Here is a 13,248-nt window from a genome sequence, read left to right on the forward strand (position 1 = left end):
GAGGTGCTGTCCACATTTTTTTTTAAAAAATAAAACAACGTTTCTAAAGCTCCGGCTCCCTCTCACGCCTCTTATCCCCCACGCTCCTTCATGATGGCATTTGTTTGTTTTATTGTATTTTATTTTATTTTTGGAGGGGAAAAAAAAAATCTGAAGACCCGCACGGGTTAAAACCAGTTCGCCGTCTTCCTAGAGAGACCGGGCTGTGACGTCCCTTCCCCTTTTGGGAAAGCCGGGAAGTGGGTCGGAGACGGGGAGGGGGGGAGGAGAGGATGATGATTCCCCAGAGGAGGGATTAAGGGGGGTGGGTGGGGAGGAACCGAAGGAGGTGAGCAGGTTGACACCCAGCAAAGGCGAGGAGCGTAGCTGGTGCGCACTGGCTTGGATACCTGGGTGGGTGGGTGGCTGCTGGGTGGGGGATTCTGGGGGCTGTAGTTCGCAAGAGGGTCTTTTCAAAATTTCCTGGGGGTGGGAAGGTATGGGGCACTAGCCCCACCGGATCGGGTGGAGAGGCGGGAAGTCCCTTGGAGGCGATCCGGCTGAAAACGGGGGATGCCCTTGTGCCATGTGGTCTGCCCACCTGAGTTGGCAAGGACTTGGGGGGGGTCCTTTGGGTACACCCACCCCATTTCCTGGAGATCTGCAGTAGATCTCCTAAGCTGGTGATCTTGCTTGCAGACTCACTATTATGCAGCCTGAGGCACAGGGAGGAGATCCCTCTTTCCTGTGTCCTGCATGCCCATATGCCCACACCCGCTGCTGACAAATTATTCCCTATGAAGACCCAACAGCCTGGCATCGGACTGGGCAGATTCCCAGATTTGATCCCACCCTGCCAGCTATGACCCCCCCCCCCGCCACCATATCGCCCTCATGCTCACTAGAACGTGATGGGATCTGTAATCCGAACACACTGGGCAGGCACCAGGTTGAGGAAGGGTGGATAATGGCTCATGACATGGTGTGTGCTTTTCGTTGGCTATCTGAAGGGAGCAAGTGAAGAGAGTCAGTAAAATAAGTAGCACTGTTGGATTGTGTGAGCTTTTGAGTTATGCAGAGCTCTGCCTCAGAAAGGCAATTGGGAAGCTAGAAAGCTGGGCGAGGAGGGGCATGGATCTGGATTTCAGGGTTTGCAATCTCCATCCTTCTGAGATTTTCTCCTGCAGCAGAAAATCTGGTTTGAGTTTTTGAGGTTTTTTTCCCCCTCCTTGTGAAATATCTCCCTGTCTGCAGATTACAGCAGCCTTTTAAGGGCACAACTGAGACTTGCATATTTTGAGAAGCGGGTGCTTCTGTGACTCCTGCTGAAGCCCAAGCGTAAGCTCGACGTTGAAATGGCTGTCTCAAGCCCTGTCAGGATCGGGGCAGGAGACGTCCCCGGGGCCGTAAAGGCCCGAGGCCCGGCCAGATCCTGGAGGCGAACGACGCTCAAGATGGCGGACGAGGAGAACCTCAGTTCGGCTGCGCTGTGCCAGCATTTCCGATGTTTCCTCTACCAGGAGGCGAAGGGCCCCCGGGAAGCCTGCAGCCAACTCCACAACCTTTGCCGTCAATGGCTGAAACCGGAGAGATGCTCGAAAACTCAGATCCTGGACTTGGTGATCCTGGAGCAGTTCTTGACCATCCTGCCCCCAGAGATGGAGAACTGGGTCCGAGGATGTGGGCCCGAGACATGCTCCCAGGCGGTGGCCCTGGCCGAGGGCTTCCTCCTCAGCCAGGCAGAGGATAAGAAGAAGGCGCACCTGCAGGTGGGTGGGTGTCGCCGTGATAGCTTTGAGTGGCTTAGATAGAATATGTAGAGCCACGGACTCAGGATCTCACCCGCTAGCCCTTCTTTTGTGGTGTGTGTGTGTGTGGGGGGGAGTGTCATCTAAAGAGGCCATCTACCCTTGCTATCTTGAAGGTGTGGGTCAGGGAGAGGGGAGAAGCCCACTTGCAATCTTGTTGGGCTAATTGGTTGTCACGAAAGCAATCAAGAGCCTTTGTGTGCGCGTGTTATGTGCCATCAAGATGGAAACCACTTTGGGTGACCCGCCTAGGACTTCCACACCCCCAGGGAGTTTCCGTGGCTGAGGATTCGAACCCAGGCCTTTTGAGTCCTCATCTGCCGCTGCCTCCCCTACACCATTCTGCGTGCCCACCAGAGAGAGTCTTAGGACACCTTAAAGGCTTCACATATTTTATTTGGGTACCGTTTTGTGGGCTGCAGGAACTTGGGCCATCGGAGGGAAAGCTACTTTCTTAGTTTAAATTGACGCATATGTTTAATTTGATTTTGTATTGTTATTATGTTGTGGATTTATTTAAAGTATTATTTGTTGTTTTATCGTGTTGTGAACGGTCTAGAGTGGCCTTGTAGCCAGGTGGGTGGTATAAAAATTGAATGAATGAATGGAATCAATCAATCAATCAATCAATCAATCAATCAATCAATCAATCAAAACAAATTATTACCAGCAATTTCCAGAGTGCCTGAGGTCTACAATAGGAGTAATGAATGTCAAGCTTTATGGCTGAATCTGTTGCAGAGTTTTGAATTTCCGAAGAAAAGTCCCTTTTGCTATGCAATTGAAAGAGCGACAGAGGAGTATAACGACAAGTTCCCCAGAGTCCACCCCGTCCTTTCGTATTAACTCACTCCGAATCATTTGTATCAGGAAGAATTTAAAAAAAAACCCCAGTTGCTTGAAATTACATGCTTGTGTGTGCGTCTTTCTTTATGGCACACATGCTTAGCCAAACATATCAACAGCAAATAACCTGCCATCACCTGATGAAAGAGAGGGATAGAAGAGCCCTCAGCAGAGAAGTGGGGCTCTCTTTGAATTTCAAAAACTGGAAGGAACTATTGATTAGTGATAGATAGATAGATAGATAGATAGATAGATAGATAGATAGATAGATAGATAGATAGATAGATAGATAGATAGATAGATAGATAGATAGATAGATAGATGGATGGATGGATGGATGGATGGATGGATGGATGGATGGATGGATGGATGGATGGAGAGAGAGAGAGAGAGAGAGACAGACTGACTGACTGACTGACTGACTGACTGACTGACTGACTGACTGATTGATTGATTGATTGATTGATTGATTGATTGATTCAACCCAGCCCAGAAAAGTCCATCTCAGTCACAACTACAGGCAGCCTGCAGGATTGTAAACCAACAGAATCCAGCCCTGAAAATTTGGGAATGACAATGACAGTGCTTGTTCTTGTGTCGTTTTATGAATTATTTTATTTCTTCCATTTGTTAAAGGCTTCAGCAGAGGGCCGGAAGAAGCAGCCCGTAAGGTGGGTCACTCAGGAGAGCGACAAAGGCACCACCTCACTGGGTAAGGATTGGTTTTGAGTGTGATTATGATTATTCATTTGCTTGTTAAACCTGTATTTCCTTTAAAGCCGTGGTTCCCAGTCTTGGGTCACCCAGGTGTTCTTGGACTAAAACCTCCCAGAAATCCTGACTGACACATTTTAAGGAATAGGGTTGTTGTCGTTCTTTCAGTGCTAAGCAGTGGGTATGGCTGGACCCAGCCTTCTCCAAACTGGTGCACTCTAAATTATGACTTCCATCAGGATGAAGTTGTGGCATGACATGTGTACAGTTCTTGTTATGTGCCATCAAGTGGCCCTCATTTATGACAACCTTCTCAATGACCGATCTCCAGAGCGTCTTGTTCCCCAATTGTTCTGCTCAGCTCTTGCAAACTCGAGCCTGTGGCTTCCTTTAGAGAGTCAGTCCATCTTCTGTTCGGTCTTCCTCTTTTCCTGCTGCCTTCCACTTTTTCCAGCATGATTGTCTTTTCCAGAGAACCCTGCCTTCTCGTGAGGTGCCCAAAGTAGGACAGCCTCAGCTTCAACATTACTGCCTCCAGGGATAGTTCAGGCTTGATGTGATCTAGGACCCACTTGTTTGTCTTTCTGGCAGTCCAGGTTACTTGCAAAGCTCTCCTCCAGCACCACATTTCAAAAGAATCCTTTTGTTTTCCTGCCAGCTTTCACACCTATATATGGCGGTTGGAAATGCAAGAGTTTGGATGATTTTGGTCTTGATCTCCAGTGACACATCCTTACAATTACAGTTAGGTTCACACCCGAATAAAATATCTGGATGACTTTTCCGCTCTTTACCCGGAAGCTGATGTGGCATACAGACACGCATATACAAATCTGCCATATATTTCATACCCCTATGTGTGTATATATCCATATATATGGAATGGACAATCTGTTTCCCATCTGACTGATTTTTTTTTTTAAAGGGCAAAGACACATCTTTTTACACTGGCATATAAGGTCTAATGTGCCTTAACCGAGTTGTTGTTTTTAACTGTACTGTTGGTTGATTTTAATAGTTTGAATACATTTGGCTTATTTTGATTTTTTTAAATGATGGAGCTGATTTTACTTGATTTTATGATTTTATAAAGTTTTGTTTCATTTTACAAACTTCGCGAAGCACTTTGAGTGCTGTTGAGGGAAAGGTGGGGGTAGAAATAGGCAAAGGAGTACATAATCCAGAGATACATTTGGGCCTAAGGGGTCGAAATGCAAGCACACTTTATAAAAGTGATGTCTTACCACCCGTGTTTTTTGGGTTTTGTTGTAGGGAATGGAACTGCTGTCGCGATTGCTTCTAAGCCTTCTCCTCTTCAGGCCAGGATACAAATAACTGCACCGCCCACCCTAGATCAGGTAAGGGAAAGAATTACGGGAGGCCAGGCTGGCAGAAGAACACAGGGCCGGTAAGGACTCCAGCGCTGGAGGCCTTCAAGAGAAAAGCAACCATCTGTCAGATACATGAGAAACCAGTTCAGATACACCTCGGTTTAGATTCCTGCCTTGAGCCAGGGGGTTGGACTAGATGGCCTTACAGGCCCCTTCCAACTCCATTATCCTAGGATTCTATGAAGAGATATTACCGAGGTGGAACAGCAGGTGGCACACTGGATAGCTCAGTGGTTTGGGTCTCTGGCCGCGGAGCCAGAGGCTGGGAGTCCCATTCCCGCCACTGTTTCTCCTTGACAGGAGCTGGACTTCATGATCCAAAGGGTCCCCTCCGGTTCGATGATGAGGGTGATGATTGTGTCTCAGCCCCGCTTACCATCCTCCTCCCCACTCCCCCCCCCGTCAAAGTGAACAGTCCCTAAGTCATGTTGGTAATAGGAGGCTAATCATCCCAAAAGGACCTCTTCCCAAAGAAAATAATTAGCAATTTCTTGCCCTTTTAATCATCATCTGAGCGTTCAGCCTGGAGGCAGGCGGTGCATCACGGCCTCTCCCAATTTGAAGAGGCCCTTGTCCAGCAGGCCGAGGCAAAGAGGCAGTCCCGAAAGCAGCAAAATCAGGGAGCTAGAGAGGGGACAGATTGTATTTGTCCTCAGTGTGGAAGGGACGGTCACTCTCGAATTGGCCTCCTCAGCCACACTAGACGCTGTTTCAAGACCTCCATACAGAGCACATTACCATAGACTCTCAAGACTGAAGGATGCTACTGAATCATCATCATATTGAGAGCTGCAGAGCTGGGAGGGACCCTCTGGAATGATCAAGTCCAGCCCCTGTCAAGGAGGCCCAGTGGGGAATTGAACTCCTCACTTTTTGGCTCTGCAGCCAGATTCCTAAACCACTGAGCTATCCAGCAGTTCACCTATAAAAACCTCTGTGGGCTATGGCGGCTGCCTTACTCTGGCCAAGAGTAGGGCTGGCTCTCTTTGAAGAATTAAGCAGGGAAGCATGGTGTCTCCTCCATGGCCGAGGTGCCCATTCAGAGGGCTTTAAACACTTACTAAGAGGGCTTGAGGCCTAACAGGATCTGAACCAAGTTTTTACTTGATTTTTAAACCATCTTCTTCAACATAACGTTCCCTCTTGTTTCAGGTGCCAGTGACCTTCGAGGAGGTAACTGTCCATTTCACGGAGGAGGAATGGCTGTTGCTGGATCCGGCCCAGAGAGTTCTCCACGAGGAAGTTATGGAGGAGAATCACACAAACGTGGCCTCTCTGGGTAAGACTTCCTGTGACCTTTGGCTAATGACCAGATAGGCGGGGTATAAATGGAAAAAATAAATAAATAATAAATAAATAAATACACAAATACAAAAAAAAAATCCAACCTAGAAGAAGGAAATGCTGGTTGTCATTGTCTGTGACAGACAACAATAAGGAAACCCACTGAATATGAAAATAAATGAGACACATCCTGGATTACCTTTTTCCAGGTATATAAGGCATAAGTAAGTAAGTAAGTAAGTAAGTAAGTAAGTAAGTAAGTAAGTAAGTAAGTAAGTAAGGAAGGAAGGAAGGAAGGAAGGAAGGAAGGAAGGAAGGAAGGAAGGAAGGAAGGAAGGAAGGAAGGACGGACGGACGGACGGACGGACGGACGGACGGACGGACGGGAAGGAAGGAAGGAAGGAAGGAAGGAAGGAAGGAAGGAAGGAAGGAAGGAAGGAAGGAAGGAAGGAAGGAAGGAAGGAAGGAAGGAAGGAAGGAAGGAAGGAAGGAAGGAAGACAGACCAAAACATTATGGCACCTTAAAAGCTAACTTCTATATTTTAATCTGAGTTTTTGTGGACAAGCCCATTTCCTCTGATATAAAAGTGAGACTGCATGGCAAACATTTATACATGGCCTCCAAACAAATTTATTTATTATTCATTTTATTTATTTACTTATTCAACTTCTGTCCAGCCCATCTGACTACCAAGGCCACACTGGGTGGTTCACAGCACGATAAAACAAATAACGCTTTAACAGACATAAACATAATAATTAGACAAAAGCCAAAATTAAACATCCCAATCCACATACACAAAAGACGTCAAATAACTAAAACTAATTTTAAAAGGTAAGATGGCGGGAGAGAAATACAAATAGATGTTGCTGTATGTTTAATGTGACATTTCTCACTTGTCAGTGGCCTTTACGACCCCTGCTGATACTCAGTTCCCCTTCCAGGAAGCATTGTTCTATAGCTGATTGGTGGCTAAACGAATCCCAGGCTGTAGATAACAAGTGGGAACTACATGGTAATGAGTGTCTCTAATCACCAATGGGGCTTGTAAAATAGCTTTAGTTAGGGAGGAATTACAGCTGGGAAGCGCAGCAGAGAGAGTACAGTTATGACACTGTTTTACATTTGATAATAGCCTAAGAAACCTTGGCTAATATTGAGTCCATTGAGATGGGTTTTAAACATATGTATATATTTTGTCAATTCTCTCTCTGTATTCTTGTCCTGTAATTTTCCTTCTCCAGCATGGCAATTTTCAGATCTTGTGCAGGGTATCTAGGTAAATTAAAATGATTTTGCCAGGTCTAATAAATTTATTAAGAGGAAGTGTGCTATGTTGGCAAGAGCCTTAGACTGCATTTAAATACTTGTTTGGCCCTGAAAATCACTGGGTGGCTTTAGGTAAGCCCCAGTCTTTCAACCATAGCCTACAGTGGGGTCTTGACTTGAGAACTTAATCCGTATTGGAAGGCGGTTCTCAAGTCAAAAAGTTCTCAGGTCAAATCTGCATTTCCCATAGGAATGCATTGAAAACCATTTGATCCGTATCTGCTCTTTTCCGTCCATAGAAACTAATGGGAAGCTGCTATTCCGCCTTCGACCACTAGAGGGGGATATTTTGTTTCTTTTTTTCTTAGGTCAAGAAAGGTTCAGGGAAGGCTGGGAAAAAACAGTCCAGGCAGTACAGTACCAGGCAGTCTGAAGACTGTCTCCCAATCCACTCTCTAAACGCTGGGAGGAGTGAGGAAGCAGACAGGCACCTTTTTCACTGGCCAACAGTTAACTGAAAGTTCACATTTTGCACTTTCCCTGCCTCCCACGTGGGTTTTTTTAGTTCTTAACTCAAATCTAAGTATGTAAGTCAAGTCAATATTTTCCTATGAGAGCGGTTCTTAAGTCAAAATGTTCTTAACTCAAGCCGTTCTTAAGTCAAGACCCCACTGTACTTCACAGAGTTGCTGTGAAGATGAATTGGGGAGCGGGAGACCCTTGAGCTAATAAAAAGAAAGGCTGGGATACACAGGTAACAAAGAAATAAACAAATAACAACCCATCTCCTTTACTGGGTTTCTTTCTTTATCCCAGCAGGTGATTGGGGGAAAAGAAGAAATGAGAGCAAGGAGCTGAGAATAAAAACTGAAAACAAGGAGGATTGGAGGCAGGGATCCATTACGTCCAAAGGATCTGCTTTCTGGGAGATCCCAGCTGGAGAAGAAAACCACCAAGTGAACAAATTCTCTTTAATGGGAAACTACTTAATAAATCAGTCAAGACTTAGCGAGCCTCAAGGACGTCTTTCTGGAGGCAAAGAGCTGAAATGCCCAGAGGGCAGAAAGAGCTTCCCTCAGATCAAGAGACTTCCACCAGCCGTCCACGCCGGGGCGGAAACCTATCAGTGCTTAGAATGTGGGAAGAACTTTGTTTGGAAGAGTAACTTTGCCAGACATCGGCGGATCCACACTGGGGAAAAACCGTATAAATGCTACGAGTGCGGCATGAGCTTTGGCCAGAGGATAAACCTGACCCGCCATCACCGAATCCACACGGGGGAGAAACCCTACCAATGCTCCGAGTGCGGGAAGAACTTCAGCCGGAGTACCCACTTGAGGATCCACCACCGGATCCACCGGGGGACGAAGCCGTACAAATGCTCCGAGTGCGGGAAAAGCTTCATGAGGAAGAACGACCTCACCATCCACCAGAGGGTTCACACGGGTGAGAAACCCTATCAGTGTTCTCAGTGCGGGAAATGCTTCAGCTGGAGCGCCCAGCTGAGGTCGCACCACTGGATTCACACGGGGGAGAAACCCTACCGGTGTGCCGAGTGCGAAAAAAGCTTTATGAGGAAGAACGACCTGACGACGCATCAGAGGGTACACACGGGAGAGAAGCCCTACCAGTGTTCCAAATGTGATAAGAGCTTCAGTCAGAGCACGCACCTGAAGGCTCACTGCCGAATCCATACCGGTGAGAACACATTTCAGTGTTCAGAGTATGGGAAGAGCTTCGGCTGCCACACAAACGTGAACACCCAAGATCTCGGGCAGGGGTGGGCAACCTGTGTCCCTCCAGACATTGCTGGCCTGCAGTTCCCATGAGAACTGCTTCATGCGCTCTTCTGTCTAAGGATCATGGGAGTTTTTGTCCCGCGACATCTCACTGGGCCCACCTGATCTAGGGGGGGCAACAATGTAAATTAGACTCTTGGTTTTGATCAGCTGCACTTTAATCAACCAGTGGAGGAATCATATAGAGTGGAGAGCCTTTAAATGCTCAAAATAGAGCGGTGATTCCATTTTGGATGCTAGCCATAATGCAACAGGGTGGTCGAATCCTGTCTGTTGATACCCTTCTCATTCCGACATGAGGCAGGAGGAAGGTTCTTTCAGATAGTCTGGTGGAATTTTCTCTGTTCCGCAGAGTTTAGAAAAGTTACATTTTTCAAATACAATACCTCATATCTCCTAGTCATCAATGGCCATTGCTTTCTTTTCAGCAGCAAGAAGATTTTTAAAAAAAAAGAAAAGGGGGGAGGGAAGAGAGACTAAAACTAGGAAAGATTCGCAGTGTTGTTTAGTGGTTAGAGTGCTGGATTAGGAGATGTAGGTTTCAATTTCACCTCACAGAGGATGTGTGGAGCTGGTAAAACCACTCCTCAGATATCTCACTTACTTTGAAAGCCCTATAATAATAATTGCATGCCCTCAAGGGAATCATGACAACCCTCTTCAAGATTTTCCAGACAGAGAATACTCAGAAGTGGCTTCCCCTTTCCTTTTTCTGGAGAAGACCCAGGTTGGCTTTTCTCCCAGTAGGCCCAGTGGGGAATCAAACCCTCAACCTATGGCTCCAGAGCCAGGTACCTAAACCACTGAGCTATCTAGCCAGTCGTATTAGAAAGCCCTCTTAGAGTCACTATGAATCGGTTCAGACTTGACCGCACATAACACACAATTGGTGGGGAAACAAAGCTTGCAGCATTAATACAAAAGGCCCAGTTGGTTAAGATTTTATTTAGAGGACCTCCAAACCTAATTTAGCTTTGATTAACATGAGTGGCGGAAGTTTTTAATTAGTAAGGTTAAAGATTACAATAAGTACTACGCTTCTAGTTTGAAAGGAAACCCTAGCAGAAAATGGTATGTTACTGTGGCTGACACTGTTCTCTCTAGTGCTGTTTTGTCAAATTCTTTCTAGTTTTAAGTTGTGTCCCCCCCAGCCTGTCCTTTTCCAGGTGATTTGGACTACATATCCCACAGTTCAGTGGCCGGCCAGGAGGCTCTTGTCGCCACTATCCTCTCAGGCCACGCTCCCTATCCCGGCCACTTAGACCCTTTCTTTGTGTAATTAACTAAAAGCTTAGAACTCTATTAAAGTAGTGGGTCAATTTTAAATTAAGCCTCCGTCAGAAGGTTCGTTAGAGGTTTCTGGCGGTCCTGAATTTGGTGCGGAAACAGACTCAGTTGAGTGATTTAAACTGCAACTGTTTTTATTTAAGTTTCACAACGGTGTATCAGTGACAACTTCTGTGGGGACAAACGAGTCCCAACCACTCAACTGTCCATCTAAGAGTCTATCATGATCATTAGAAATAAAGCCCCTCTTCAAAACTGGGGTGCCGGACCGAAGCGCTCTTTGTCGTTGGGCCTCCTCAAGGACGCGCTCCTTACTGCGCATATAGTACCACAGCACGGATGATGGGCCCAATCCCCCTCTGAGGGCGGCTTGTTGAAGGTGGGGTCCAGGCGTACCACCTTCTTCCAGGGACCGCGTCCCCTCGGGAATACTGCCACGGTCCATTCTGACGTTTGTCTTATTGTCACACCTTCTCCCTCTGGTGCTGGATCAGGTAACAGGCCTCCCACCTTCAGGTTAGGGAAGTCCTTTAGCAAGTGGCTCACATTCTCCTTCTCCTCCTTCGCTCTCTCATTTGTCTCGATCCAAAAATCCCGGGTGGGTGCCTGTCCCCACTTTTATGTCTTCCTCCCCTCCTCCTCCTCCTTTCCTTTCCCTTCCTCCAACAGACAAACGTCTATTTTAACCCTTTCTTTGTCTTAATCTTTAACATCTCCCTCTCATTTCTCACTCCCTTTATGTCCTTGTTTTTTCTGGAGGAGACGGCGCACTCCTATCATCCTGTCCTTCACAGCCACCCATTTACTTGCCTTTGGGCCTTGGGAGGGAAAAATGTAAAGAATTAATTTTGTTTTTTTTTTAAATCCATTTATTCCAAACTCTGGAAAGAACTACATCACAACCCGTGACATAATGTTGCCACTATTGCGATTTTGTTTTCCCGGCTCGCCTGTAGCGAATAAACCCCCCTTTCCCCCCAAAGTACCAGGTTCTTCTCACTTTTATAGGAAGTGAACCACATGAAGAACTGTCCTAAGATATTTAAAAATGAAACATTTGAGATGGTGCCGTTCTTCTGCAGCTCTGCATACCTACTTTCTCCTCATCTGGTTTCAGGTCCCCTTCTTACCCCAACAAGGGGTGGATGGGCCCTTTGAAGTCCATATTGTCATGTTTAAGCCTCCTGTAGGGACAACAGCCCCCGTTTTTGGCATTTCCACAGTACCGTTTGATTTGCCCCCTCCCCAAGATGAAGCTAGCCTTGCAACTCTCACAAACTCCAAACGGCCAACCGTGACGGATTTGGGTTCGATGGTGCCTGAGGATTCTCAAGTGCAAAACCGCTAGAGTTGACTGGGCTGACATGGACTTGAGCTCCCAGAGGGCAGGCTGGGAAAGTTGCTGGCTGAGGATGATTCTGGGAGATTCAGGTCAAAAGCACTCTTCCTGGCTCTGTCCTGCTCCGAGAGGCACGCTCTGATCATAGAATGCCTACGTAACCCATGAGACACGACCCTTGGTTCCCCCCCCCAAGTTCATTTCCGTTCCTTCGGAGCCCCAATGAAGTTTCTTTGCATCAACCGTCTGAGATCTCTTTCTCCACTCTGTTGGAGCCAATATTTTCTCCCTCCTTAGCAAACAACCGTTCTATTAAGATGCTTAATGCCCATGGCCATGTGGGCCTGCCCTGTCATTAGGCAGGGTGAGGTGCCCGCCTCCAGCGATAGGAAAGTGGGAGGGGGGGAATTAGGCCCCACCTCAGGGACGTGGTGGAGCTGCAGGCTAAACCGCAGAAGCCTGTGCTGCAGGGTCAGAAGACCAGCAGTCGTAAGATCGAATCCACGCGACGGAGTGAGCTACCGTTGCTTGTCCCAGCTCCCGCCAATCTAGCGATTCGAAAGCATGCAAAATGCGAGTAGATAAATAGGGACCATATCGGTGGGAAGGTAATAGTGTTCCGTGTCTAAGTCGCACTGGCCACGTGACCACGGAAACTGTCTTCGGACAAAACGCTGGCTCTGTGGCTTGGAAACGGGGATGAGCACCTCCCCCTAGAGTCGAACACGACTGGACAAAAATTGTCAAGGGGAACCTTTACCTTTACCAGACTCGGCAGCCTCCCTCGCCCTGTCTCAATTTCTTTCTCAGACCCCTGGGTATCCACTTTCTGTTGTGCCCACAACACCCCCACTTGCATGTTGGGAGACGGGGAACCAGCAGAGAGAGTGGGGTGGTGGTGGTGTAGGCAGCTGCAACCATGATGGGATAGCAGAAGAGTTCCTCTTCACCATAAGCAGTGAGCGAGCCTGGACTCATTGCGGATTGCTATCTGTCTACCTACAGCACAGACCGTATGGACACAGCCTTTCAAATAAAGGGCCCATAGAAATCCATCTGTTTCATATCACGACAGGCGAAAGCACAACGTGCTTCGGGAAGCAGAAATGTTTTGGGCCACAATCTCTATCCCGCAAGTCAGGTTTCAAATTCTTCCATAGTGCTGATTACGTAGACAGGAAACAGATTTATTTCTTTGAGTGGATGTTACCTATCTGATTTCTCCTTTCCCCCAAAATCCTAATAAAGCTTTTGGAATGTGGATCCTGAAATTGGTCTGTACGCTTTTGACTACTAGGGCACGGAAAAGTGAGTTTTTTGGGGGGAGGGGCCTGTGGTCTTCCTGGGTAAAGGATTGCTGGGAAAAATCTTTAAAATTAACCTTTTAAAGCTCTTTTGGCGTTACCACACCCCTTCAACCTCTTAAGAGCGCCTCCCCTACCGAACGGTGATTTTATGTGTTATACTTTGAAGAACAATAACTGCGTGCCGTCAAGTCAATCCTGACTTATGGCGACCCTTCTCAGGGTTT

At 47.1% G+C, this 13,248-nt stretch overlaps 1 protein-coding gene across 1 annotated transcript in view; it reads left to right on the forward strand.

Moving 5' to 3' along the window:
• The window catches only part of LOC110091332 (uncharacterized), a 102,548-nt gene extending 89,560 nt beyond the window's left edge, over positions 1-12,988 (forward strand). The window contains 5 exon segments of the mRNA XM_078386825.1: positions 1,301-1,748; positions 3,270-3,345; positions 4,620-4,705; positions 5,891-6,017; positions 8,109-12,988. Of these exon segments, the coding sequence (XP_078242951.1) occupies positions 1,301-1,748; positions 3,270-3,345; positions 4,620-4,705; positions 5,891-6,017; positions 8,109-9,121 (1,750 nt within the window). The 3' untranslated portion in view covers positions 9,122-12,988.
• Positions 12,989-13,248: the final 260 nt, after the last annotated feature.

Source organism: Pogona vitticeps, chromosome 2 (genome assembly GCF_051106095.1).
Source record: "Pogona vitticeps strain Pit_001003342236 chromosome 2, PviZW2.1, whole genome shotgun sequence".
Lineage (NCBI taxonomy): Eukaryota > Metazoa > Chordata > Lepidosauria > Squamata > Agamidae > Pogona > Pogona vitticeps.